The 25,446-nt window shown below is 43.1% G+C and overlaps 1 protein-coding gene across 3 annotated transcripts in view; it reads right to left on the bottom strand.

The window, feature by feature from the left end:
• Window positions 1–25,446, bottom strand: part of DVL1 (dishevelled segment polarity protein 1) — a 104,673-nt gene that overhangs the window by 12,007 nt on the left and 67,220 nt on the right. For 2 of the 3 annotated variants that reach the window (XM_056333180.1, XM_056333183.1), the window contains exons 5-11: window positions 16,086–16,224; window positions 9,144–9,237; window positions 8,071–8,140; window positions 7,133–7,272; window positions 6,735–6,811; window positions 6,211–6,278; window positions 4,631–4,780 (exon numbers count right to left, since the gene is read on the bottom strand). In XM_056333180.1, coding sequence (XP_056189155.1) covers window positions 4,631–4,780; window positions 6,211–6,278; window positions 6,735–6,811; window positions 7,133–7,272; window positions 8,071–8,140; window positions 9,144–9,237; window positions 16,086–16,224 — 738 coding nt within the window. The remainder of the gene's footprint in view (window positions 1–4,630; window positions 4,781–6,210; window positions 6,279–6,734; window positions 6,812–7,132; window positions 7,273–8,070; window positions 8,141–9,143; window positions 9,238–16,085; window positions 16,225–25,446) is intronic. The other variant, XM_056333181.1, reaches the window with a different exon arrangement.

Genomic DNA, 25,446 nt, shown 5'->3' with positions numbered 1-25,446 from the left:
CCCACTTCAATTTGCCATGAGCAGCCCCTACCCACCCAACGGCTTGGTGCACTGTATGCAAAACTCTGTAGGACAAGTTTTCTTGGCTTGTTCTTTGGCTTTTGGTTTAATTGTCAGGAATAATACTCATCTGCATAGATGTGGTGCTTAGAGGCATGGTTTAGTGGTGGAATTGGCAGTGCTGGGGTAACGGTTGGACTGGATGATCTTAAAGGTCTTTTCCAACCCAAACGATTCTGTGATTCTATGGAGAAAACTGACAACCATGTCTCAATCAATGTCCGTTTGGTTTTTTTAAGATGTGGACATCAGCGTAATTGGGGAGAACTGAAATTAGAAGAGAAAGCTTCCATCACCCGGATAAAGGCTAGTGGTTTCCTTCAAAAAAAAAAAAAGCTTTCCAGGATCCCGATGACGGCAGTCTTACAAGTTAACAAGTTGCTTAACCCACCATCAATCATTACTTTGCCCTGCATCTTTCTCGCAGAACACTTAAAAAAACGCTGTTCCTAAATGCCTCAGCAGCCACCACTGCTCCATTCTTATTTCACACACACTTACGGGCAGAGCTGGCCCACCAGAGGCTTCGTTTTTTCCTGATCAATTTTTATAATAAAACCAGAACGCTAGGGCTGAGATTCACCCTGCTGAACTGGGTGGGCACCACAGGAGTCTAATTCCTTTAGAAACTCCTTCCATACCATACATGGAGGCAAAGTGGCATCTAATATTGAAAGCCCAGGGGGATGAATCTGGGTTCAAGAGTCTCCCAGCCTTTTGGTGTTCCGTGCAGAACTCAATCATCCTGTCTACACATAAAATGTTCTTTGGATACAACACCCAGTCCTTCCTGCTCCCACCTTCTCGGCCCTAGAAAATTAATGTTGAGCATGTGTGTCCTGTGCAGGTAGTTCAGACCCTTCTCCAGCAGGAATTCGGAAACCCTCCTCCCCTCCCTTCTCCCAGCTCCCCATATCACCCACCTTTCAAAAGCACAAGGGAACCGATTGTGTCCTTTTCCAGCAACCCAAAAATTCGATAAAAGGTACAACAAGCATGAAACAATGAAAACTGAAAATGCACTGCTAAGAGACATGAAAACATCCCAGACCACTTATGCATGCGGTTCTTACAAAGTTTGAATAAACACTAAAATTTTGCTTTTGCTTTAAGTTAGTTTGGTTAGTGGCAAAAAGCAACACATTTCTTTGGGGGGAAAAAAACCCAACACACCAATATTCAAGCATGTGGGGAGTAACGTATTATATTTTCTTGGAGACCTGCGATCTGCATATAAAGAACACTGGCCAAATGATCATCAATGTTTTCTAAGTTTGCTAGTTGCTGTACAAATATGAAAAATTCTAAGATGTATCTAAAATGCACCCACTTTGGTCTGAACTGAGTAAACCGTGGGTCTGCCCACCTGTACAGGTACGTGATAACCTGAAGAACAGCACAGGCACGAACTCCTTTCTGGGGAACCAGATTTCCTGCAAAGCTCTTTCTCAGGGCTTTGGTTATCTGGTTTGAGAAGCACTTTTCTCCCGTTAGCAGATCCTGGTAATACAATGAAAATGAAGTCCTACCACGTGTCACACCACTGCTGGTTTGGATCCTTATTTGAGTAAGGAGGTAAGCATTTGCCCAAACAAAAAACCCCCAGGAAATTCTGCAGTACCTCAGGCTGAACACTGTTAAGCAGAAATAGTTTGCAGTCTCAGTTCAAAATCCTCTGAAGTCCACACAAGAGCAAAAGAGAACTTTCCAACCACGTCAGTGGGCCACCTTGGGAAATGGGAAGACTTTCAAGGAACACCTGAAGTTAATCTCATGGAACGGGACAGCACCACTGTGCAGAAAGTGGTCCTGTAGTGGCAGTACAAGGGCTGGAAAAATCTACCTTCAGGAGAGTAAACGAGGAGCAGAGTTTGCACTGACTGAGGCGGCGAGTCCGACATTCACAAACCACTGTGAGAGAGTATTGTCCTGCATCAGCCCGAACACTGCTGGAGAACGAGGAGGGGGGGTGTTAAAGCAGTAATTACTATTAAACACCTCAGTCTGCCTTGGTTTGCAGAGTCCTGTTTTTGAAGAAATACACCTGAGAAAATAAAGAGCTAAGACAGAATAATTCCTACTGTATGGTGGTGACTGATGTGGCCCCAAAATCTCAGCTACTTTAATCACTAGCGCTGATGTGATGGTGGCTGTGCAAACGCTTCAGCTATCAGAACTTCACTTTTGATCCAGAGGCTCGAGAGCAAAGGAATGTCAGAAGGAAAGCAGTTCTTCAGCCCACTGACGCCATCCTGGCCTTGCTACGCAGGGTAAACCAGCAGACATTCACAGTACTTAAAGCAAGGAACCACGAGACAGACTTGTCTAAGGTGACTCCGTTAATTCACGGCTTCCCCTTTCACGGCCAGCCGCTATATTTGTAACATTTATCTAATAAAACAGTTGTTATATTTGCTGCAAACCTCAGTGACTCCAGCCTCAGAGGAACCAAAACTGAGAATCTTGCACTGGCACGTGAAAAGGCAGAAAACAATTTGCGTGAAGCTCTTCGTTCAGCCTCTCCTCTCCTCTCCCAGCCTCCACTCCTCCCCAAGCTTGTCTTGCCTGCCAAAGAGGATGGCAGGAGAGGTGCTGTGCACCTAGGGCCCTGCGGTGCTGCCTGGGGGGGTTGTGGGGGGGAACAGGGCTGAACTGAAAGCAGAAGGTCACAATAAAGGTCAGGGGTACTCCACGTTTTCTTGCCTTCAGCAAAGAAAACATAGTAAGCCACTGGCATAGAAATGAGAAGCTGTCTCCAGAAATGTGGTTCTGCTCCCAAATAACCTTTATTTTAAAAAATATGATTGAGAGGGTGCCTGTGTTCCACGCTTCCCAATCACATGGCGATATATCAAGGCACATGATACATGAATGGTTCAAGAGGAATGCAGAGTAACAGACTCTCGTCGTTTGACAGCAATCAGCAGATACATTTGATTCCCACGATCTTTAGTACCTGTAAGGCTGAAAACACATCTCAGGATAAAGCGGTCACCAGGTGAGCAGTTCGCTTGCTTTCTACTGCGGATGTATTTTCCCTTCAGCGGTCCTGCCTACTACCTACGGAGGCACTGAGCTACTACGCCGACTGAAAGGATAACTGCCCTCTCAGTTCAAGGTGAAGTGTCATTCCAGGAACTACACGCTTATAAAAATCTGAGAGAGGACAGAAGAAAAAGATGCAGACACCTATGTAGTCTGATAGGACTTAAGTGGTCCCTGCAAATGCAACTTTTACACTTCAGCCATGCATCTGTCCAGGGAAGATTCTGTCACTAATCACCAACACCACAGTGGTCTTTGAAATCCACCAAGTGTTGGTTTTCTTGTTCATTGTGTTTTGCTCAGGTTTTTTTCTAAATGACATCCTGCCTTTCTCTCTGGAAAAATCTTACAAAATGAAAAAACAAATAGTTACTCAGTCCTAAATGTAAGACTCCAGGTCTGGCAGACACTTAAGCATCCCTTGTTAAACATGTAAGGATTTATCTGGCTTTCAGTGAATACACACTGAGGTAGCATCATTCCACAGATGAGATAAACTCCTCAGAACTTTAAAGCCACTTCAAGATTTCTACGTGTATATAAACAACCAGAATAAATCTTGCTACAAGATGAACAACTCTGATAGAAAGGTTGCACCTCTAGGGAAATTCTTCCATAGTAATATTAAAGGCAACAAACACATACTAATGAGGTGTAAAGTACCTCAAAACTTTCCTGTCAAGCAAACAGAAGTGCAGTTTTAAATAGGGACACTTTTCTGAGACAGGACTTCGGTGGCCAGTGTCTCCAGAGATGTCTCCAGATGTCTGCAGAGATGTCTCCAGAGACATCTGCTCCTCATTTCTTTGTCTTGCCTTACTGCCATGTATTTCAAACCAAATGCTAGCTCTTCTCCCACGCTTACAGCAGAGAGCAAGGGAAGAGGGGAAGAAAGGAAGAGTTTATATTCCGTAAACAAAAACTTCCAAGATAAGGAATCATGACAACTTGTTGGTTACATGGCTATGACTTTAGAGACTGCCACAGACCAGGAAAGAAGGCTGACCTCTAACCATAACTTCACGTGGGACATTACATTTGTTTCTCCCTTGCTCAGTAAATTCTAAAAGTATAAAAAAGTATAAAAGAAGGCATTGCGAGTATCAGAGGAAGACTTCCTAAACGATACGTTAACGTTATTATCCAGTGATGCCTACCTGAAGCAAATTATTTAAATTTATTTTAAAAGAAGTCAAATGCAAGGAGGAAGCTCTCATATTCATCTGAGGGTCAGAGCTGGAAGCCTGCCTTGCAACTTTGAAAGGGACCAGAAGCCACCTCTTCCTCAACGTGAACCCTGCCACAACACCACTGCGCTCACTTCTGACCTTTGGGGGGGGGGGGGTGCGGGGGGGGAAGCTTTTATGCTCCCCATCAGAATTACAGATTTAAGAAAGCATTCGAGAGTTCTGTGGCGGCTGTCGTTTTCATCGTGCTTGTGGCTGGGGTCGGGTTTGTGCACAGCTCGGCACTGCTGGCCCCGAGCAGAAGACGCCTGCCCTGTGCTGGCCGCAGTGTGACTTACTTTCCGAATCGGGAATTGAGCTTGTTAGTGAGGAGCTGGTAGATGTGGTGATGCTCATGGAGGGGCTCATACCGTAACGGGGGTACGCTCCCGTCATGGCTGTGGTATGAGAGATCCACGCTGCAGGGTCAATTGGCCTCACTGGTTCAGCTGCAAAACAACCAGGAAGGGAGAGAAAAGACAAATGGAATCAGTGAACAGTAAGACCTAGAGTAAGAAGGAATTTTGGTTTTTTTTGGAGGAGGGGGGCGCACACGTCCTTGCCATTCTGATGGTACAACTGGGATAGCCCCAGCACAAGGGAACAGAAAGCACCTTGCCAGCAGCAGTGTGTTTCCTCTAGCAACTGCTGCACCAGCCTAAGAGGATAAAACTGATGCTCCTGTTCCTGTAACTGCAGTAAGAGTGAAATATTTCCCCTTCTGGGAAAGAAGCTACCAGTCCAAGTAATCATATCTCACTATTATTCTATACAATGAGATAGACTCTCATTTTGCTGTGACGTGAATTGGTACCAAACGCTTTGCCCCAGCTGATGGGAAGACCTCTTCCTACTCTAAGCATCTTGGATCCAAAATAACCTCTCAGAGCCACATAGCAATTAATTTTTAAAGCTGGGAATAAAACCCGATTTTCCCCACAATCTGGATGACTTCTTTTCTTCTGAATTATAGTGGCTGTTGTTCCATTGCCCTAAAACCAGAAATTATATAAAAAAGAGCTCTGCCTGTGTTAGGTATTCCCACAAAATACACATTGCTGCAACCACTTTAGCCTACAACAGTTATATGGCTGTTTGCCTGGGATAAAATGCATGCACCTTCGCTGGACAAAGGACAAACTGATACCACAAGCTCTCCCTGTAGAAAAATCTCAAAAATGTGATTTGTGGGATTTTTCTGGTTTTTTGGATGCTGGTGTTCCTAAGGACTTCAGCTGAGTGAGGTCCCGCAGTCTGCACAAGTCTGTTGCATTAATTTCAACGGGCAGTGCCAGCCTCACCTGCTTAGGACTGGTAACAAACTGGTTTCAGTACCATAAGCTGAGCACTCACCAGTAGGAGGCAGCTGTGCTTGTCACATGAGCACAGATCTTTTATTACTACTGAAGGCTTTATTAAGCCAGAAGTTTTAAAACTAGATCATTTTCAAGAGGTTTTATGTATATTCATCAATGTTGTTTGCCCCAAATTTTAAAAATACTCTTTTAAAAGCCTTTCCAAGAAGTGTACATGTGACAAAATGAGGCTTTTTAACACTGAAGTATAGTTATCCTCCAAACTTTCTATCAACTGAACAGTTAAGATCATGAGGATATAACCACCAAAAGGTTAAAAGCTTGGTCCAAAGCCATATGAATCAAAAGAAAAACTCAGATGAATTCAGTGGGCACTGGAGTCTCAGAAAGAGTATCTTAAACCCCCACACCTCCCAAAACAAAAAGCAAACAAAGAATGCAACCAAACTTAAAAGTATCAAACTTGTAGGGATTGAAAATCTATTCAATGCCAAAATAGCTGAAAATATTCTAGACGTGAGGGCTCCACAGGAACCCAGCAAAGAGCACAAATATGTACTCACCCCTGGGGATGGTGAAATAACTCCTGGGAGTAGGGTCCCAGCATTTGGCTACTGTTAGGCTGATAGGTCTGGGAAGAAAGAAAACAAGTCAGGGTGACTCTTAAGTTTCCCTACAGAAATTGTGATTGCTACAATGAGCTCTCTGAAACAAATTTACTCCTATCCAGCAGTTGTCAAGTTATATGCAGAGAATGCTTTTGAGATGTTTGGTGAAGTATTTTCAGTAGGAACCAGTATCAAAATGTTTCTGGTTTTGCATAGATCATGCACGCTATCAGTGAAATCTGTCAAATGATCAGCTCTTGAAATATTAAAACACTCATTGTATAACCAAACAGCACTACTGAAACCAGGCAACTCCTAGTTTGTGTTGGTTTTGGCTGGTACGTTGGAATTGGTCTCATCAATTCATCATTTAGAGTGAGAAGTTGCGAGTTGAGATCAGCAGTCACGCTGGTTACTTATTGAGATCAAAATGTTAATTTCTCTGAGGTTTGCCCAAAGCGGTTTTGTCATATGCTTACCCTGGTTTGGAGACTATTTCCCGTAAAACCCGTACTGCGTCGTCATTGCTCATGTTCTCAAAATTGACATCATTCACCTAAAACATTGCAAAAATCAGAAGTCGGGCTTTGCAACAGGGAAGTTAGAAATTTTAGTTATTAATTTCCAAATACAATGCCTTTGCAACTGTTCCCATTCCCTTGAGCAGCTGCAGAAATACTGTTTCTCAGAGCACATCAACTATCCAGCAGAATTTGCAAAGGATTATCGATTTTAGTGAGAATAGTCTTTATGACACATTTCTCTGGGTATGAAGGAATTCTGTTAACGGATTACTAAGGACACGGATCTGGTGGGATGACTGAGCTAAGCCACCAAAGCGCAAGCCAGCAGCATGTATTTTTGGACACGGACCAACCTGCAGAAGCATGTCTCCTGGTTCAATTCGGCCATCTGCTGCCACAGCCCCTCCTTTCATTATAGAGCCAATGTATATGCCACCATCACCCCGGTCATTGCTCTGTCCTACAATGCTGATGCCCAGGAAGTTATACTTTTCTATACAGATAGAAAGTGGAGGGGGGGGGGGGGGGGGAAAAGCAAACAAAGTGATTGGAATGATAGTGAAGAGCAAACACCAGGCTACTTCAGTTTTGAAAAATCAGTTCTTTCAACACACCAGCTGGGCCATGGTTGACTTACAATTATCTCAAGTTGCCCTATTGGTGTGTGTCTGCCTGGCACGTTCAGGGAAATGCTGCTAAAGACATTATGTTTTCATACAGCACACTGAAAAGTTACATTAAAAAATAATAAATAAATGAGCAAGAGAAACAACATTGAAAAGACATGTCTACACCTAGAAATTACGCACCCAATCAGCATTATTAGGCAACTTTCTCTCCACCAACTTTCTCTCCACATGTCAGAGCAGCAGGAAGAATTTGGTGCTACTGAAAGGTGCTGAGTTGGCAGTCCTACACATCTCTGCCTGGCTAAGCAATGAAATGCGTAAGCCACAGAAGCGCAAACCTCCAGTGTCCTGACAATGCCTGACCCCTTACCATTCCTAGAAATAATGGCAGAACGCCATATCCTGGAGTTCCAGCTCCTCCCCTGGGATTCTCAGGAAGAATACTCATTTGCTCATGCCACCGGCAGAGAACTCTCCAGCACTGCACTGGGAATCCAGGTACAGCCACCAGAGTAGCAACTCTCAGCTGCCATTCCCTTTAGTTCAGCTGGCATCCTTCCCAATCAAGAAACTTTCTCCTGGCTCCAAAAGCGACTACGCCATAACAAAATACATCTGTACCGCTCGAAATTCATCATAGAAAACATCGCTTATCTTCTTACCCATGTTGAGTGTGACAGTGATGATATTTAGGGACATGGTAGAATCAGTGATGCTGCTGAACGAAGACGACTGCAAAATACAACAGAAAATTCTCAAGGTTTTAAACGGCTCAGAATAAGACAATAAAAATAATTATTGAGGATTAATTAATCAGGAACTGATTAATAGGTTTCCATTTGGAAGGCATCCACAACCACTGTGGCCACCCCAAAATTATTCTTTGTTTAGAGTCAGTAAGGAAAAAGATCTGCACACAACCTGCACTTTCTCCAAAGACTTGTTTACAAAACACACAGAGCAAGCTCCTAAGAGCTTTCTCAGCTGACCTTTACAATGAATCATTTCTGCCTCCTCGCTACGTGACTGACAGGCAGATGTTTAAATACTACAGTGCCCAATGTGAATTACTATGTCCACGGCTCTTCCCTAAAGAGAGGGGTGAACAACGCAGGATCCTTCAGAAAGTGAGAAGAAAAGACATTCCCCCTCCTCCAAAACGAAATACAAATGTGCTTATCAAGTATCTTCTAAAACATTGCTCCAGGTCTTGTGATGAAATGTGTGCATACTCATTCTTTAATCTGGGAAGACCAGTACTCATAGAACGGAGAAGTATGTCATTTGGGCCATCTTCATTCTGCTCCCGTAGGACTAGCACGGAGAAGGGCAAGAGAACAGATCTGTGATTGCCTATAAACGCAGATTTCTCCTTTCAGCAGAATGCCAGTCTCAGCAATTTACACATCAGATGTCTACCAGCACAGAGCTGCCTTGCCCACCTCAGCCAGCAGCGTAACGGAGGGTCTCCTGCAGAGGCTGGTCTTGGAAGAGACAACAAGAAACGCAATCACTTCCCGAGGAAAGGAGAAAGGGAGAGGAGAAAGGGAGCCTTGACTGTAGCGCTGCAGAACTTCAAACGTTAGAGATTTAGTCCAAGGTAGACCGGAGCCAAAGGGAGCCTTTCCAATGAATTCAACAGGGCATAGCCCTCTTCTGGGTCCCTTCCTAATTTACATGCTACACTCAAAAAATCACGGTTCACCTCCTTGGAAAATTATGATGCCAACCTTACCCTGTCAACCTGCCGCATCCTTTGTTTCCTCCTCCTGCGTTTATGCTTCCGTATGAGCCGGGATGAAGTGCTTTGCTCAGTGGAGCTACTCAACCTGAGGGAAATTGAGAGCAAATGTCAGCTCCGTAAAGCTGAACCATTTGCCTTTCTCTGCACCCTGCCAAAAAAAAAAAAAAAAAAAAAAAAAGCAGCTGATTCCTGCAAACGCAGGAGAGAGTAAAGCACCCCGACACCGTCAGCGGGCTTGCAGTATATTGCTCGGCTTGTTGCTGAGTTCCTGCTCAATCCTACCAGGTGCTTCTGCCCAGGAGCACAGAGAAGACACCAGCTAAACTCCAGCACGGACTGGGGTGCCATTTACTGACTTGCTTTCTTTTGGGAGCAAGACTGAATGCAAGCCACATCTCACCAGGCACAGATCACCCCCATTTAACCCCCCAAAAGTCAGAGGTAGAACATCTTCCACTACTTTAAAGGTGCTCCTGACTCCAGGCTCATCGAAGAAAAATGCACGCTATAAGAACAGCCATACATTAAACAAGGATTTTACTCTCTACTCTGAGAGAACAACAGACAACCGGGAGAACCTCTTAATATTCATTTTTGTCAGTCTCGTCATGGTGCTGTTATTTTCTTCTGCTGCTATCTACCCTGATAACAGGAACTTAACGTTGGGGCTTGAACTCAATGAAGTAAAGTAGCAACTGATAATAGTTACTACCAAACAGTGACAGAGGATAGCAAATGTGATTTACCTTTACATATTCTGTTAGTTTTATTCTGTTGTGGGGTTTTTTTCAGGCTCTTCAAACTTGCAGAACCTAAACGTGCCACATTCTACATACAAATCCTTAAGATCTCCCTAAGAGTTAGGAATGCCCATCATTCTCATTTTACAGGCAGTGGACTGAGACACAGAAAGACATAAATAGATTTGCCCAAATTAATTTCAGAAGCCTGGAACAGAGCCTAGATTTCAGATATACCAGTGTAACACCACAGAGACATCTCTCTTCTATTTAGTATGTTAAGAATGGCAAAAAAAGACAAAGTAATGCCCCATCATTAACCAAGATTAAAACCCATCCAACCCTATACAACACAAGTAACTGACTGGCACTATCACAAAGAAAACAGTGCCAGTCTTTTTCCCCTGTCTCCATGTCCCTGTCTTCAAAGTTCTTGCATTCCTGCATGTGGCTAGAATACCTCAAGCAAACCTTGGTACCAGCAACTTCAAAAAGGAGCTTGCTGTCATGAGATTACAACCCACCACACCGGGAAACCCATCTTGCATAAAGCAGGTGTGTTTTACTCAAGCAAACGGAGCTGAATATTAGTGCTGATGGAACTGCTTCGAGGGTTTGAATCTCTTTACAATCCCTTTGAGTTCACCAAACTATTTCAGGCATGTTAACCTCACACACTCCTTTTTTCCCCTCCCAGCAAGGCAAATTAATTTAAAGAGCCAAGAGGTGGTATTTTCAAAAAAGATCAAAACGTTGCTAATTCTTTATCTATGGAAACAGCTCACAGCTCCTGGTTTTCTGAGGCTTCACCGTTTCAAAAGGAAAAATAAAGAGGTCGCTCAGAGCAGGGTTCCCAAAACTGGGCTTGTTCAACATTCACCACTCTTCTTGAAAGTACTGGCAAAGATCGTACATCTTACGTTTTAGTCCCAATGTTCTCCCTCTTTCTATTTCCTCTCTGATTTCATTCTCCTCTTCTTCTCTATGTCTCATTAGTAGGATTCAGCTAAAACTTTCTAGCACGCACCACTTTAGGAGAATGGGAAGAAAGGCAAGGCATGTTGCCCACATCACAGTGAGCCTGCCTGCTCTTTGAGAAGGGCAGCAAAAAGAAGAGAGGCAAAAAAACCTGGGGGAACTTTTCTGCATAAACACAAGTCAAGCAACAAGATACCTTCAACGACTATGAGAGAGATGTGAGTGCCCTTCTTCCACTGATAAGAGTATGAATTCAGCACTCCAGTCTGCAGACAACCCCCCGCTTACAGACTCTCCTCCCTGCTAGTTTTGGAGACAGCTGAGCTAGTCCATAAGAGAAAGGGAAAAAAAGCTTAAAATTTTATCTGTCTTTTTGGCTGCTATAATCACACCTTGAAGTCATTCACAGCATCCAGGCAATTGATTTTCATTGTTTACACACATACTTCACCTACTGCCATATCGTATTTTTGACTTTATCCCAGTGTGCATCACTTAAGGAGTATGCAATACCTCCTGTCACCAACCTTTTTAGAATGGCATCCTCTAATGGTTACTGTGGATAAAGAGAATTCATTAAATCCATACGCATCATTTCATTTATTCGGTTTCCCATTGCTACATCCCTGAAAGGGGCAATGCCTCCGGCTAAACATTGCCTGCTGTATGAAACAATTTTAAGTTAGCAATGTTCACAGAGCAAAGAAAGAAAATGGAGAGAAAAACTATACTGCCAGTCAACCTGCCTGCAGCAGGAGACCGCGAAGGGAATTCACCCAGTGGCAAAGATCTTCCTTCCACTTTCCAGACAACAGGTATTTTATCTGGATAGCAAGTTAGGGAAATGAGGGATAGGAACAGTAGAGGTTCAGCAGACAGTTCACTGAATTTCTTTGTCTCAAGCAGTCTTGGCAATAATCTGGTGCTATGTCATGGCACTTCACATCCTAAGAAGCAAGCTACTTAAAAGTACCTTCCAGTGCGTGTTAGTATGCTTCCTCTGTCAATATTTTTCCTGATCACAGCCAGCACATAAGAGATGACTGCCAGGGGTGACTGGCTATGCCAATTCCTCCCTCCTGCTCTCGAGCCCATCAATACGCTGTTGCTCAGAAAAACAAAGAACTATTATACCCAACTTTTAGTCTCATTTTCTAAAATTGGACTGGGCAAAAATACCTTTTGCCAGCACTGAGCATAGCTAGAAAACAGGATTGCTCTCTGACTCCTTAGAAGAGATGTTTTAATCTACCATCAAGTACGGGACATAATACTTTCATTGCTATCTTTAGAGCGATATAGCAGCAATGAGTTCAAAAAGATGGGCTGGAAAAAAAAAAGAAGAAAAGCCTAAGTACACTGCAGAAAGCAGGCAGTGATGAGGTGATGAAGGTGTGAACAATTAGCTGATACTAGTATCAGCATCTTGTTCCTTCTTCACTTTCGCCCTCCCTATTTACTTTGACAACCTGGGGGTGAGACTACTTTGGAATATTCGTTCCATTTCAATACATGACCGCAAATTTGGATTCCTCTGTAAGCAGTGAACATTTTGAATTTTTCTTTTAAATTAAATTTAAAATTAAATATAGTTTAAATTAAAACAGCAAAACTAGAGTTTACTGGCAAATCTCTAAACTTTTCTAAATCTCTAAATAGATGATAATACGTAAGAAATTAAGTTCCTTCCCACAGTATTTTTTTTTTTTTTCATTCTACTCAACATTAGATTGGAAGAATGGAAATCAGTTCTTTAGAAAAGCCACAGTTCGGGTTTAGGTCAAAAGGACAGACAATATGTCAGAGAAGTAACTACTTGAGCTGAAACAGCCTCCCACATTAGTTGCACAAAACTGATGATCAGAAGGCACTGCAGAAACATTTTTGTGTGCTTACACATTGACTTCTATACAGATAAATTTAGAAAAATGTTACTTATTACACCGGAGAAACCATACACAGAGAGCTCGCTCAACCCTGGGGTTTCATCCCTTCTTGGGGGAAGCTGCACAATGACTTAAGTTGCCTTAACAAACCTATATGTAAGTAGAAAGCAAGACAGCTTCTTCTGCAAGACTCCCACATCGTGTGAAAGCGTATTTGTAAACATCAGGTTTTACGGTCTCTGCAATTTCTTAACAAGGAGTCAAGCCTGCATCTATTTTTCTGTGGCTATGGTACACTTCATCATCTCTTCCTGTTATTTCTTTTAAATCCAGAGTTTTAATACATCCTTGCTGAATCATTCATAAACACTGCATCTCTCGTACTCCAGGAGTACCTGGATACTAAATAGCAGCTCAAACCTGTTCTAATGAGGAGTAATATTTTGATCCGTGAAGTATCCCTAGAAATGAGTAAAAGTTGTTATTATTACAATTTGATGGACAAAACAAGAGGGCATATTTGAGCTTTTGGGACAAGCACAGAGATGAAAAACAAATCTGGAATCATAACTACCCGTTTCCTGCACTAGCCACTGGCCAAAACCCTTCTAACTTCTAACAAAACACTTCTAACGGAAGGGCTAGTAAATCCCACAGAAAAGACTTTTACCAAGAAGAATAATAATTTATCCAATCTACATTCCCCAAAATAAGGAAAAAAAAAGGTAGCAATTTGTTAAAGAAACAAAAGGGAAAAAAAAAGCTAACAACTTGTTAAAGAAACCTTATCTATATAGTTTAAAAAGAACTAATGCTAATTTCTTAAATGCGAAACAAAAATTCTGCAAAAAAACCTGCATTTTTTTGCAGTGAATTATTTTAGTTATATTGAACTAAGAATACTAATCACAAGCTGCTGACAATAATCCTACAGCTACAGATGACATATCTGCTGGACCTTTATTTTCTTAACAGAAGACAGAAATCAGACTCTTACTGTAAAGTTCACCATGAGCTCCCTACAATCTGTACCCAAAATACCACCTACCTGCAAATAACACTAAAGTTCAATTCTAGTATACTTTGAAAACAAAGGAAATAAGTTATCGCACTCACTGCTTGAAGGGTTCTGTACTGTCAGGTAATATCTCTGAAAAAAATGAATTCACTGAAAGAAAAAAAAATATTCTTTCTCTCTAACTAAATGCAACAGAGCTTCCTTGGACTGGAAATGAACCAACTGTGTTGCACTGCTCCAAGCTAAAATAAAACAAACCAATGTCAAACACACACTCTTAGAAAAGCATCCTCAACCTTACAGCCTCTTTGCTTCCAAGACAGCAGCATCCTTTACATCCGATTTCTTCTCTCAGTGGCCTCCTCCACATACAATCTCCTTTACAAGGCAGGTTCTGATACCAGTGTTCATCAGCTGTTATTAAACAAACTTACCCCCTCCAACCTCTCTTTCCCCAGGCCGCTGGCTCCAGCAGTTCTGGAGCATTGCTCCATCTTCTATTTGCCTGTATTTGCCTCTGAAGTAAACTTCTCCCTGCCAGCACAATCTCTCATCTGCTGGAGAACATCATCACCCTAACACAACAGCATACCTTGGAGCATTCCATTTAGTTGTTCTTCCTGACTAGCTGGCCTGGCAGCTATTCTGTGTGCCAAAAGCTTCTGCCCTAGCCTAGAAAGGAAAAAAAAAAACCCTGCGCAGCAGCTTCGAAGAGTCTCTTTCTTCTCAGGTCAGACGCAGGAAGCTTTACTTTATTAAATATCGAAAGGTTTAGCCTGGGCTAGTATAATGTGCTTCAGTGGCCACCCTGACTGTGCTAATCCTGCCCTACCGCATATCTTGCTGCCATGGAAATTATTAATTTATTTACAAGCAACAAAACCAGCTGCAGGGTTGTTGTTCTTGTGGGATTGATTTTTTTAGGGAGGGAAGGAGGGTTAGAAGCCCTAAAGGCTTTAGGAAGGCTCAGAGTGCATTCAGGTTAACTACTGATCTTGCCAACCCTTTATGCACATGAACATCCAGGTGAAGTACAAAGCATCCAAAAGGCTAATTTTCTGTGTCTTCAGGTGTTGGCAACTTCACCGTAACTGCAAAATAGGTTCTTTAAACTAATTCAGGACCAAATCTTAAATGTTCTTTTAGTTACCCTTTCAAGCCTTTGGAAACACCCAGCCTGTAAACAGAATTTGAAGGAACTGCTGTTCTTCAACAGGTGTTTAAGCTATGACTAACTGCAAGCCCAAATAGATCCACTGAGTTCAATCAGCTAATAACCTGCTTGTAAACACAGCAAATGTTTAAGTATCTCCAGGACGAGCTGTTCTTTGCTGTTCCCATTCTACCTAGAATCTAAGAATATCACGTTGCACCTTATTTGTTTTAGCTACAGGTCTCTATGAACCACCAGATATCTGTAACCTTGTTCTCTAACAATTAACAGAAATCCATAATGGGTTTTCATAGCTCATTTGGATGGACAACAGCTCTAGAGACTCCGTTCAAATGCTGTCACTGCAGCCAGCAAAGGGAAGAATACCAGTTTTGACTGATTTTACATCTTTAAAAACAAGTGTTTTGAATCTGAGAAATTTATTGGCTTACAGAACAACGGAAATATCTTTAGAGGTTAACAAGGATGTCTTGAAATGGAGAGTTTTTCTGTAAAAAGCAAGGAATAATTCACATTCTCTCTGTCCGCACAAAAGGAAAAAATAATTAAGTCATAAATATATGGCATCACAGCCTGCCTTTGCAAAAGCATTAACTTTGATGAATTCCTGTACTGCTCATAGGTCTTAGACTATGCAATTACATAGGAATTCCTTTGCAATTCAGCATTAATGAAGTGCATACTTATTAGGAATCTATGCTGAAGGTATTTTGTTACAATATTCACACCATTACTTCATAAATAGGTACAGTTGCACATTGCTTTGATCTTAAAATGTGATCATTCTTGCTATTAAAAGGAAAGAACAGGAACAAAATTTTTCTCTTAATTGGAACAGTGGCTATAGGCAGCTTGGACAGTGATCCCAATAACTTAGCTTGCTTCTCAGAGCAGTAATTATATACAACATGATGTTATGGATGAATTATCAGTGCTCAAACCATATGTAGCAGAAACAGAAAAGAAAAGAAAATTTTAAAAGGGAAAGAAAAAGGGGGGAGGGAGGCGGGGAAGAGAAGATATAAATCTTCTCATCTGACCAGTCAGTGTGTTTCAGGAAAGCCTGGAAATAGTCAAGTGGCTGGGAAATTGATGCAAATAGTATTTAACAGCTCACTTGCTATGCCCATGCCCTACCTGCTTGTGTTGTCATCATCATCAGAGTCAATGAAGCTGCTGGATTCCAGCTCGCTGCTCATCATGGTAGAAGAGCTGTCATAACCAGGAGGGTGCTCGCGGTGTCTGTCCAGTTTCGGATGGCCATTGATCCGAGGGACTGTAAAAACAAAACAAACGGAGTATTACCAGGCAAAGAGGAAGAGCAAGGAAGAAGTGGCACAGTGAGCAGCACGACAATCACACTGACAGCTGCAGACAACTCTGCAGGAGCATCCCTGTGCCAAAAGCAAGCTCTTTGCAGAACCTGATGTCATTCAATGGCTGGAAAGCCTACTGCCCTGGCTGGCCTGCCTGCCTACCTACCTTTTTCCATTTCTCTGTGGCTCTGTTCATGGGCAAGCCATAAACAGATCGAGGCAGAAGTAGCAGGCATGAACAAGCACTATAATGGTACCAGAACATCAGTTAGAATGGCCATGAGAAGTTGATGTCAATAGGAAGGTACCTATGAAGATGTTGGAAAAGCAGCAGATAACACAATTTGAGTTTGCTACGGATAGGCTTAGCAGCACAGAAAACATTAAACAACATGACTTGATGAATTCTATTAATATCTCACCAATAAAACCACCTTTCCCTTGAGCAGTGCTACGCGTTCCTGTTCCCAAACCCTCACCAGCCTGTCTGGGCAGTACAGCTATATCAAAGTCACATTGTCCTGACCATTCCACATGCGTAAGATGCTTCAGAACAATTTCTTACTAATCCCTGGCTGTGCCAATGTTGTCAGACACACAAACATTCCTGATCACCCCCACAGTGAGAACGCCATTTACTTGAAGGCAGCGGTGATTCATCTTTTTCTAGAGATGTTTTATGGATTTTCCTCTGCAAAGCAAACTCCTCTGCCTGCTTCCTTTCAATGACCTCTCATTAGAAGACTCAGAATCTCTAATTGCTCTATTTTTGCCAAGAATATTCCTTTCCCTGAAACAAGAAAGGCTCTGCTTGATAAGGCACCTGGTGAAGAAATAAACATATCAGGCTTCACAGACAGACTGATATTTTAAAACGCACTCTCCAGACTCACACTTCCCTCCCCTGTCCAAAGGATCTGCTCTTCAATTACAGAATAGAAAACCTTCATAAAGGAGGAATGTCTGCAGCAGGAATTGTATATGATGCTGGGCAACTGTACACATCCAAAGTTAATTGATAGCTCTTGCTAACTACTACAGTACCATGGTTTGAAAAACCAAGAGCCACCCTAAACACCTGGCTATGAAGCCCACCGTGGCTAGCCTTCGCTCCTCTGTTTCAAAATGCTCAGCAGTGAGATAAAAAAACCCAAACCTGATTTGTTTTCTTCCTGCCTGAGGAACATGGGCCTAATTATTTATGTCCATACAGGATTTGAAGAGATTCTGTAAAAGGTAACAGACATCTGTAAGATCTCTTCTGAATCTAAACCATAAATTTATCTCCAAAGTGAAATAACTGAGTAAGGCTGTAACAAATTCTCCTGCTACGTCACTTCCATATCCCGTTTGATCACCCATCTTCCAGACACCTCTACCAGCACACAAAATAGGTGTGAAAACACTTAAGATGGCTCCCTCAAGATGACCAAACCTTCTTCCAAGTCACAAAGCAAAACCAAAGCCCCTTCCCCCCTGCAACAGCACCAAGCTTTGGTTGGAAGAGCACCTGAACAGTACCAACCCTTCATCTCCCTTCCCGGAACTGATACTGGTTTTTCATCCTGCCGTACGCTGAAGGGCAGCCGAGATGGTACCGGTTCTTCAGGCTATGAATCCTCTTCCAAAACCAGCACATGCTAGCAACGGTGAGGCAGGGACCCACTGCTGTCCTCCAGGAGCTGCCTCCAAGCCAAAGGCTGGGTGGTGTTAAAAAAATGAAGCTTACCGGGTTTCGGTTCCAGACTCTGCCTCCAGAGTCCCTGACCCCTAGCATTGCCATCTCCCACCGCCCCGTGTGTAAAACCGACAGAACAGCATTTGCCAGAGCTTTTTAGGCCACGTGTTCTACAGTACAGAAATCCTCTCCTCCCAGAATGTGGCCATCACGACTACCCTAATGTGCTCCCAGTACCGGGTGGTAAAACCAGATCGCACTGAAAAACTATTCATCAGCTTGTCAACAGCATCTCACGACTGCAGAATGACAGCTCTTCAGAGAACAGTGGGGAAAAAAGCATTTAAAGGCTTTTTTATTCATCGGTTTCCTCAAACTCTACAGTCCAATATAAAGTGGACGTTGACTATTAACGTGCTTCAGCCGGTACCACAGATGATCAGGTGAACATCAAGTACCTTCAGGAATCCCGCATCCACACTGGAACAGTCTCCTAGCTCTGCCTTTACACTAAAATCTAAGGAGCAGCCAGCTATGCTTGCATATGCCAGATGTATCCAGATAAACAGAAACAGAGGCTGGCCCAATTTTACTCCTAAAGCTGGCACGAACACCTCTCTCAACCAGACAGCGTAGGAACAGATGCAGCTGTTGATGGCATCGTTACTGAGGAGGTGAAGACTACTCTGCATTGTTTCTTCTCATCAGGAACAGGCAACTTGGACCTTTGAGAGTCAAGGTCAAGTAATCCATGAATTACAGAGTCCCTCAATGTCCAATCCTGGCTACTCGTCCAGGCTTTAATTTTTTTTTTTTCGTAAGTCGCTTTCATCCACAACAAAAATGGGAAAAAAAAGAAGGGAAAAGACATCCAAATTCTAAACCTGAGAAAACAGCGCTTTTCAGCAAATTAATAGGCTTTAGACAGAGTTCTGTCTTTTAAGACTAAAGAGAACATCACAGACTTCAACAATTAAAATCCCTCCTTTTTGTGTGTTACAAGTCTGGTTTTAGGTCTTTATGTAGTGCAGCCTAGAGTCCAAAATATTTCATTTGATCTGGAAACCTGGCTGACAATCACAGCACTGGACAAATTCAACACAATCTCTTCAGCCTCAGTTTAACCACAAAACCAAGCCCAGCCACCTTCCCATTTATTTTTCATTTCTACGCAGTGAAACATCAGAAACCGTGGAGTGAATTAAAGCCTCTTATTCCAACAGATTGCATAATCTAAATATGCATTCATTGGAAACAGTACTGGAATGGCTAACGACTGACACTGGCACCAACAGCCAGATAACTTTCAAGGAACCAAAGCATCCCATGCTCTCATCACATGAACCCCCTGCATCCCTCCTAAACACACAGCACCTTTAAGCCTGATTTCAGGAGGAATTGCTGGCTTGCGAGGACATCATCACCAACAGATCACTGCGATGGACCACTAGAACACACAAGGTCTGCACGGTTTTCCTGAAGAGGGAACAGCAACCAGAAAAAAGGTGGGGGACATACGTAGAGCATGGTTTGGGGCAGTGCTGGTGATTCTGAGTTATAACGGACACTCACCTAATGAAAATCCCACACAGTCCCAAGCAACTTCGAGTTGGTTGCTGATTACTCGATAGTCTGGCTTCCACTGGCATCTCTTTTCTGACTTCAATAAGAAGCAACAGCAAATCTTAGAAATCTAGCTAGCACACAATTTACAACAAATTTATTATCTTTGTTCTTTCCCGGTTTAAAATTTTTATTTTTCATAGAGGAGTGTTATAAAAGCTAGGACAGATGGAAGTCAGAACATCAGCCATGGAGAAAACTGACTTACATTTCTCCACTTGAAAAAAACCATTTTTTTTTTTAACTGTGCTTGTTTTTCCTGCCTTCCTCTGCTACTCCTCACTTGCAACTTACAAAAGTAATCACATCAATGTTGGGTGAAAATGCTGATTTCATCTGGGGAAGCCGACATTAAACAGAGCCCTGCTATTAAAAACAAGCCCCTGTCAGAAGCAGCTATCCCAGCTCTGACTGGGGGGTAGCAGATTACAGAAAACAATGACTTGGATTTTATCCACATTTAGCTGGTATAAATAGGAAGCAAATTTGGGCAGCATGCTTCTCTCATCAAAGATCTTTTATTTACGTTTGGCTTTGATTATTATTAAGTATACAGCCCAGAAAGAAAGTTGCCAGCATGATTTTGTCATCTTTCTCTGCAAAACTAGTCTGTTTATGCAGCTGGGGAGGGTGGGAGGGTGCCTCTGGATATCAATAGGTGGGTTGTCTGAAGTGCCCACCAGAAATCACCAGTCCTGGCTTTCCCACTGCAGGTCATGACTGGTAGACAATGTAGATCCTTCATTCCATTCCAAGTGGGTGGTCTAAAAGCTTTCAATCTTGTGGCCCCTTCCACTCTAAAAGTCCATTTTGCATTCACTTCTCTGCTGAGAATTCTGGATGTCATCAATCAGGGGCCGTTAAAAGTAGATATCTACCAAGTGCAGCCTCCAAACTCTCACCCAGACCTTGCACAGCTGGCAGCAAGGATTGCTACGAAACCAAGATATGTTTCAAAGTGTCACATCTCATCCGCTGTGGGCTATTTATTCAGAAAATATTTGTCCTTAAAAACCTCTATGAGCAGATCGCTATTTTAGTGAATTTGCAATTCTGAGTCCTTTGCCTAATACCTTCAACAGATAAAACTGGCTGTAACTCACCTGATTTGTTTTTCCTGACTCCAGCTACTGGACACCACACTCAGCAGTTGTGTGTATTTTCACTCCTAGTAAGAAACTTCCCAACTCCAAATCGGAATTTGCTTCCCGCTAGCATCCAGAAAGACCATTCTCATGCCGACCTGAAGCAAGCTCCCTTCAAAATTTAACTTTGTATCTATGGCACTAAAGAATAAACTAAGGTGTCCCCCAGCTCTAATTGCTTAGCACTGGGCTCAAATACCAGCTTTCTAACTGCATTCTGTGTTCTTGTAAGTCTTATTTTGCGTGTGTTCTTATAAGAAATGCTCTTCTGCTGCTGCTTGACCTACGATACATGGATTACAGCACAGCAAGCACATACAACATGCCGTGATTATTTTGCAGTCTACACTGATGGGAGCTGAAACCTCTTTGGCTTCCCGGAACATCCTACACTTTACATTTCCCCAAAGTACATGTTCGCTGTTGTTTCAGAGACTATAAACTTGAAGCCAGGACTTGTGCTCCTATCAGATGGACCAGGACTACTAATCCCATGTCTAACACCGAGTCTCAAACAGTTTCCTCATTCATTATTAGATGAATAATTTCTCTCACACAGAAACTTGACCAGTTCACAAGCATTACGAAGAATTAACGGCCCACATCAATGCTCTAGGCTCTATAGTTCTCAGCAAGGAATTTCCACACAGAGGACAATTTAAAGACCAGACAAAATTTGCAACCAGCTGAAGGCTGCCTCGAACACGCTGTGCAAAACCATGCCAGTGGAGTGCCTTTTTTAGCATTCTGCCTTTCAATGAAACAGCAGTACCTCTACAGCACCTCTGTTACACCGCTAGATCACCTGCATCTGGCAGTGAAAACACCAAACTTTCACTCATTTGCTTTTCAACTCAAGCAAAAAAGTTTAGAAACCTTTTTTAGTTTAGAAAACTAAAGAGAAAGTTTAAGACAAGTGATGCTTAGTGCTCACCAAGGATTTTCCAGCACCAAGAGAACAACCAGCAATACAGAGGGAGCCAAGGTGTGGAAATGGCTTCCAGAGGTATTTTCCCCTCCAGCCTGGGCATTTTCTGCATTTAACCAAAGACTAAAGAAATTGCAGCTCGACACAATGCCACGGCCTGTATATGAGGTATGTCTGAACCACTGCCTGTCCCCGCAGGGATGCTCTACTAACGCCGAGGACTCGCATGGCTGGAACGCTGCAAACTGTGCTGTACGACTCGCTTGAGAGCCTACAGGACCACCAGCAGTCCGGAGGGCTTCTGGCAACGGTCCCTTTTCTGTGCAAAGGCAACAGAGCTCGTGCCCAAGGAATCAAGGGCAGCACCTGTGCTGCAGCTTATAAATCCCAAGGAATACTCAGAGCAACGGGTCCGATGTGGCAGGACCCAAATTCAAGAGACTGGATTGCATCCAGCTGAGGATTGGATCAATGCTACAGGACATTAGCATGGACATAAACTCCCCAAACCCAATAATTACCACCCAAACTTTCACATACCCTTTAGATCTGGTCCTTATCATCTCATTTTTATACTGAGTTTTTTATCTCCGTTTCCCTGCACAAAATAAGGGCACTGACTGCTTAGAAACTTCAGCTGAAATGAACATTAATACCTACAGCGATACATGCGGGGCTGTGCTTCTGGATAACATCTGACTGGTTCCAGTGGCCTCAGCAGGTGGTGACGCCACTTGTGACAATATCTCCTACTGGGAGCGGGTCTCAGAGGGGAACGCTGCTGTGAGCGGAGCTCCTGTTGCCTCTCCTGCTGTGGCTGTCTCCTACCAAAACACTTCAAAAACGTGCGAGTGACCATTTCCCTGCCCAGGCTGTGCCCACTTCGTGCACTGTGACTATCACTCTGTCCAAGTCCAACCAGCGTATCCAGATGTACGTGGAGCTTCCCACAAGTAGTTATTTTTCACGCACAGTGTGAGAGAATAAAAGAGCCAGTTGAGGGCTCCTGCTGGGACACTGGAAAATTCCATGTCTGAAGACTCAAAGATTATGAAAAATACTATGTATTTTTGCATGCTCTTCCTCCATGACAGAATCCCAGGGAGGCCTGTGCCCAAGAGGCAGCACATCTGGTAAGCAGTGTATCTTCAAGGACTGGGGAAATAGAACAAAAATAATTTGCATTGACTTTGCCAGTTGCCACTCTGCCATTTCCACAACACACTCTGTAATCGCATCTGCTGCTACAAGTCACATTTTTCACGGATCAGTTCTGAAAATCCAAATCCTTTTACAGCCACATTTTTAATGGGATCCTGTTATACAACATAGCACACTCTATCCCAATAAACCACACATAAACAGACCCTTGGAATTTGCATAATTACTTTTTAGAGTATAGTCAGGCTACTAGAGATTATACTGATCTGGGGATTCTTTTAAATCATGTCTTATTTTAAAGCACTACAGAAATGTATCTCAGATCTAAAAACTTGGTTTTCCAGTCTCATAACACTCGTCTTTCTTGGAGACAGAGGTGAAGGAATTTTTCACCAATAATAATAAAAAAAAACCCCACGCACAGACGTGTGTTTCTCATCATTAAATTCCATATACTTCTGCTAGCGTCTTTACCAAGAGTAAAATGTTTCTCAGCTTCAACCCAAGGTAAATGCTGATGATGGAACGACTCTGCTTGTTCTGGAGAAAGTCTAAGGCAGACAGATTGTTCTGTCAGGACACAAACCACTTAAAGCAGCAACACTAAAAGTTCACAAGGTCTAAACATGGGTGTCATCATCAGCAATGGTGAGACAGACAAGTTTCACAGAATCAGTTGAAGTTTGCCACATGGCAAATGGCAGCCACGCTATAAAAATTGATGTCGGGTCTCGTACGTGTACTAGCTGAGATTCACCGAGACTGGTATTTTAAGGTCTTCACGCAGAATCAGGAATGGAGCACACCTTGGTATCAAGCAGAAGTTTCTGTTTGTTCTGGTGAAACCTGTGCTTGACTTACAACTGATAGAACTTTCTTTCCTGTACCTAAATACCCCCCAACCCACCTGCCCGGGCGTTACCGGTGCGTACTCACACCCCGCAGCACAGCAGCAGTGTTTGCTGAATTACTGACTTCTTACCAAGGAACAAAAACGTCAGAAACTGTGAAAATTTGCAGCTTCCATGCCATTTCACAAGGACTCAAGGCTCAGCCATTCAAATGTTACAGAAACAGTTTCGTGTCCTTTGACGGGGTCTTCAGGACAAACACCAACGAAATCAATACAGCTTTAATTTAGTAAGACAGCACATTTAAAAAGATGATCCTTCCAAGTGATATTACAATTGCATCATAAATATTTTTCAAATCCTCATTTCCCTGAAAGTTTTTTGTTAGCCTTTCTTCCCAGTTGTTCCTCAGAAGTGTAAGGAATTAGGACAAAAGCAAGATGATGATATTTTGTGTAAATTAGTGTTTGCTTTTAGTGTCATTAACAGCAGCAAAGTTTAACATTAAAATTCTCATATGGTGTTAGTACAGATGCGGTGTTACCGCAGATGCTAAATTAGTACCACAAACGCTAGATTTAAAACAGATTTACCATATTTGCTCAAGATTTTCACCTGAGCTCTTCAAAAACTAAATGTCCTCTAACATCATCCAGGTTTTGTCATCTGACTGGGAGACTGTCCCACTATTTATGGATTACTTGGGTATGAAGGAATCCATTTTTTTTAATAAGTCTCCATGAAGTTGTAATGCTTCATAGGGAACAGCATTTTGAAAGGGTACCTTTGCTCCTTGAAAAGTTCACTGTCTCTAAAGCTGAAGGAATCGTCTCTCCCCTTGGTTTTTCCCCCAGACTATGGTCATCTTCAGTCATGCCGAACACCCTGGGATGCTTCCCCCATCCGAGAGCTGTCTCCTGCCGCTGGGCAGCATCATCCTGCTTTTCTGCCAGTCCAGAGCGCAGCCGGCTCCCCTGCAGCCCCACCGATCCCAGCACAGCGCCGGGAGCTGCAGCAGCAGGGAAAGCCGTGGGGATCGTGCCCGGGATCGTGCCTGGGGGCTCCCCCGCCACCTCAGCTGCATGTGGGCACCGACCTTAGAGTCCTTCCACCGAGACTGGGAACTGCTGACAGAAGTAAAACCCTCCCCTGCGGATGATGCCTTTGGGGGTGGGCAAACTACAGCTACTCCTTGAATGACCTGGGACAAATTCTTCCAGCGGGAGCAAGGCTGTCCTTTAAAAATAAACAAAACAAAAAGGACAGTCCTACTGACACGGGAGCTGGAGTGGCAGGGTATCATGTTCCCAGTATACAAAGAAAACACAAAGCACGTGTTTTTAGGGTTGTCTTGTAGGTTCAGGAAACCCACCAGAAAGAATAAGCAAAAACTTTGTCCCATCCCATCCCTGTCTTCTAATGGGGAAGGAAAGCAAATTGCTCACGTGTAAAGCAGATTGCGGCAGCAGGCGTCACACACCACTCAGGGGACTAGACACAGATTTACAGGGTGTTTTCAATGGTCCTTGGATTCGTCACAGGCGTTAGGTACAAAGAATAGAATCACAGACTCATTTCGGTGGGAAAAGACCTTTAAGCCCATCAAGTCCAACCATTACCCCAGCACTGCCAAGCCCACCTCCAAACCATGTCCCTGAGCACCGCATCCATGTGGTTTTTAGACACCTCCAGGGATAGTGACTCCACCGCCCACCTCCCTGGGCAGCCTGCGCCGGGGCTTGAAAGAAACGGACGAGTTGAGATGGATGAGTGATGGAAGTGCTGTGTGTGTTTTG

This window comes from Falco biarmicus, chromosome 3 (genome assembly GCF_023638135.1).
Source record: "Falco biarmicus isolate bFalBia1 chromosome 3, bFalBia1.pri, whole genome shotgun sequence".
Classification (NCBI taxonomy): domain Eukaryota; kingdom Metazoa; phylum Chordata; class Aves; order Falconiformes; family Falconidae; genus Falco; species Falco biarmicus.
The sequence above is the reverse complement of the archived record's forward strand: the minus strand, read 5'-3'. Positions and strand labels throughout refer to the sequence as shown.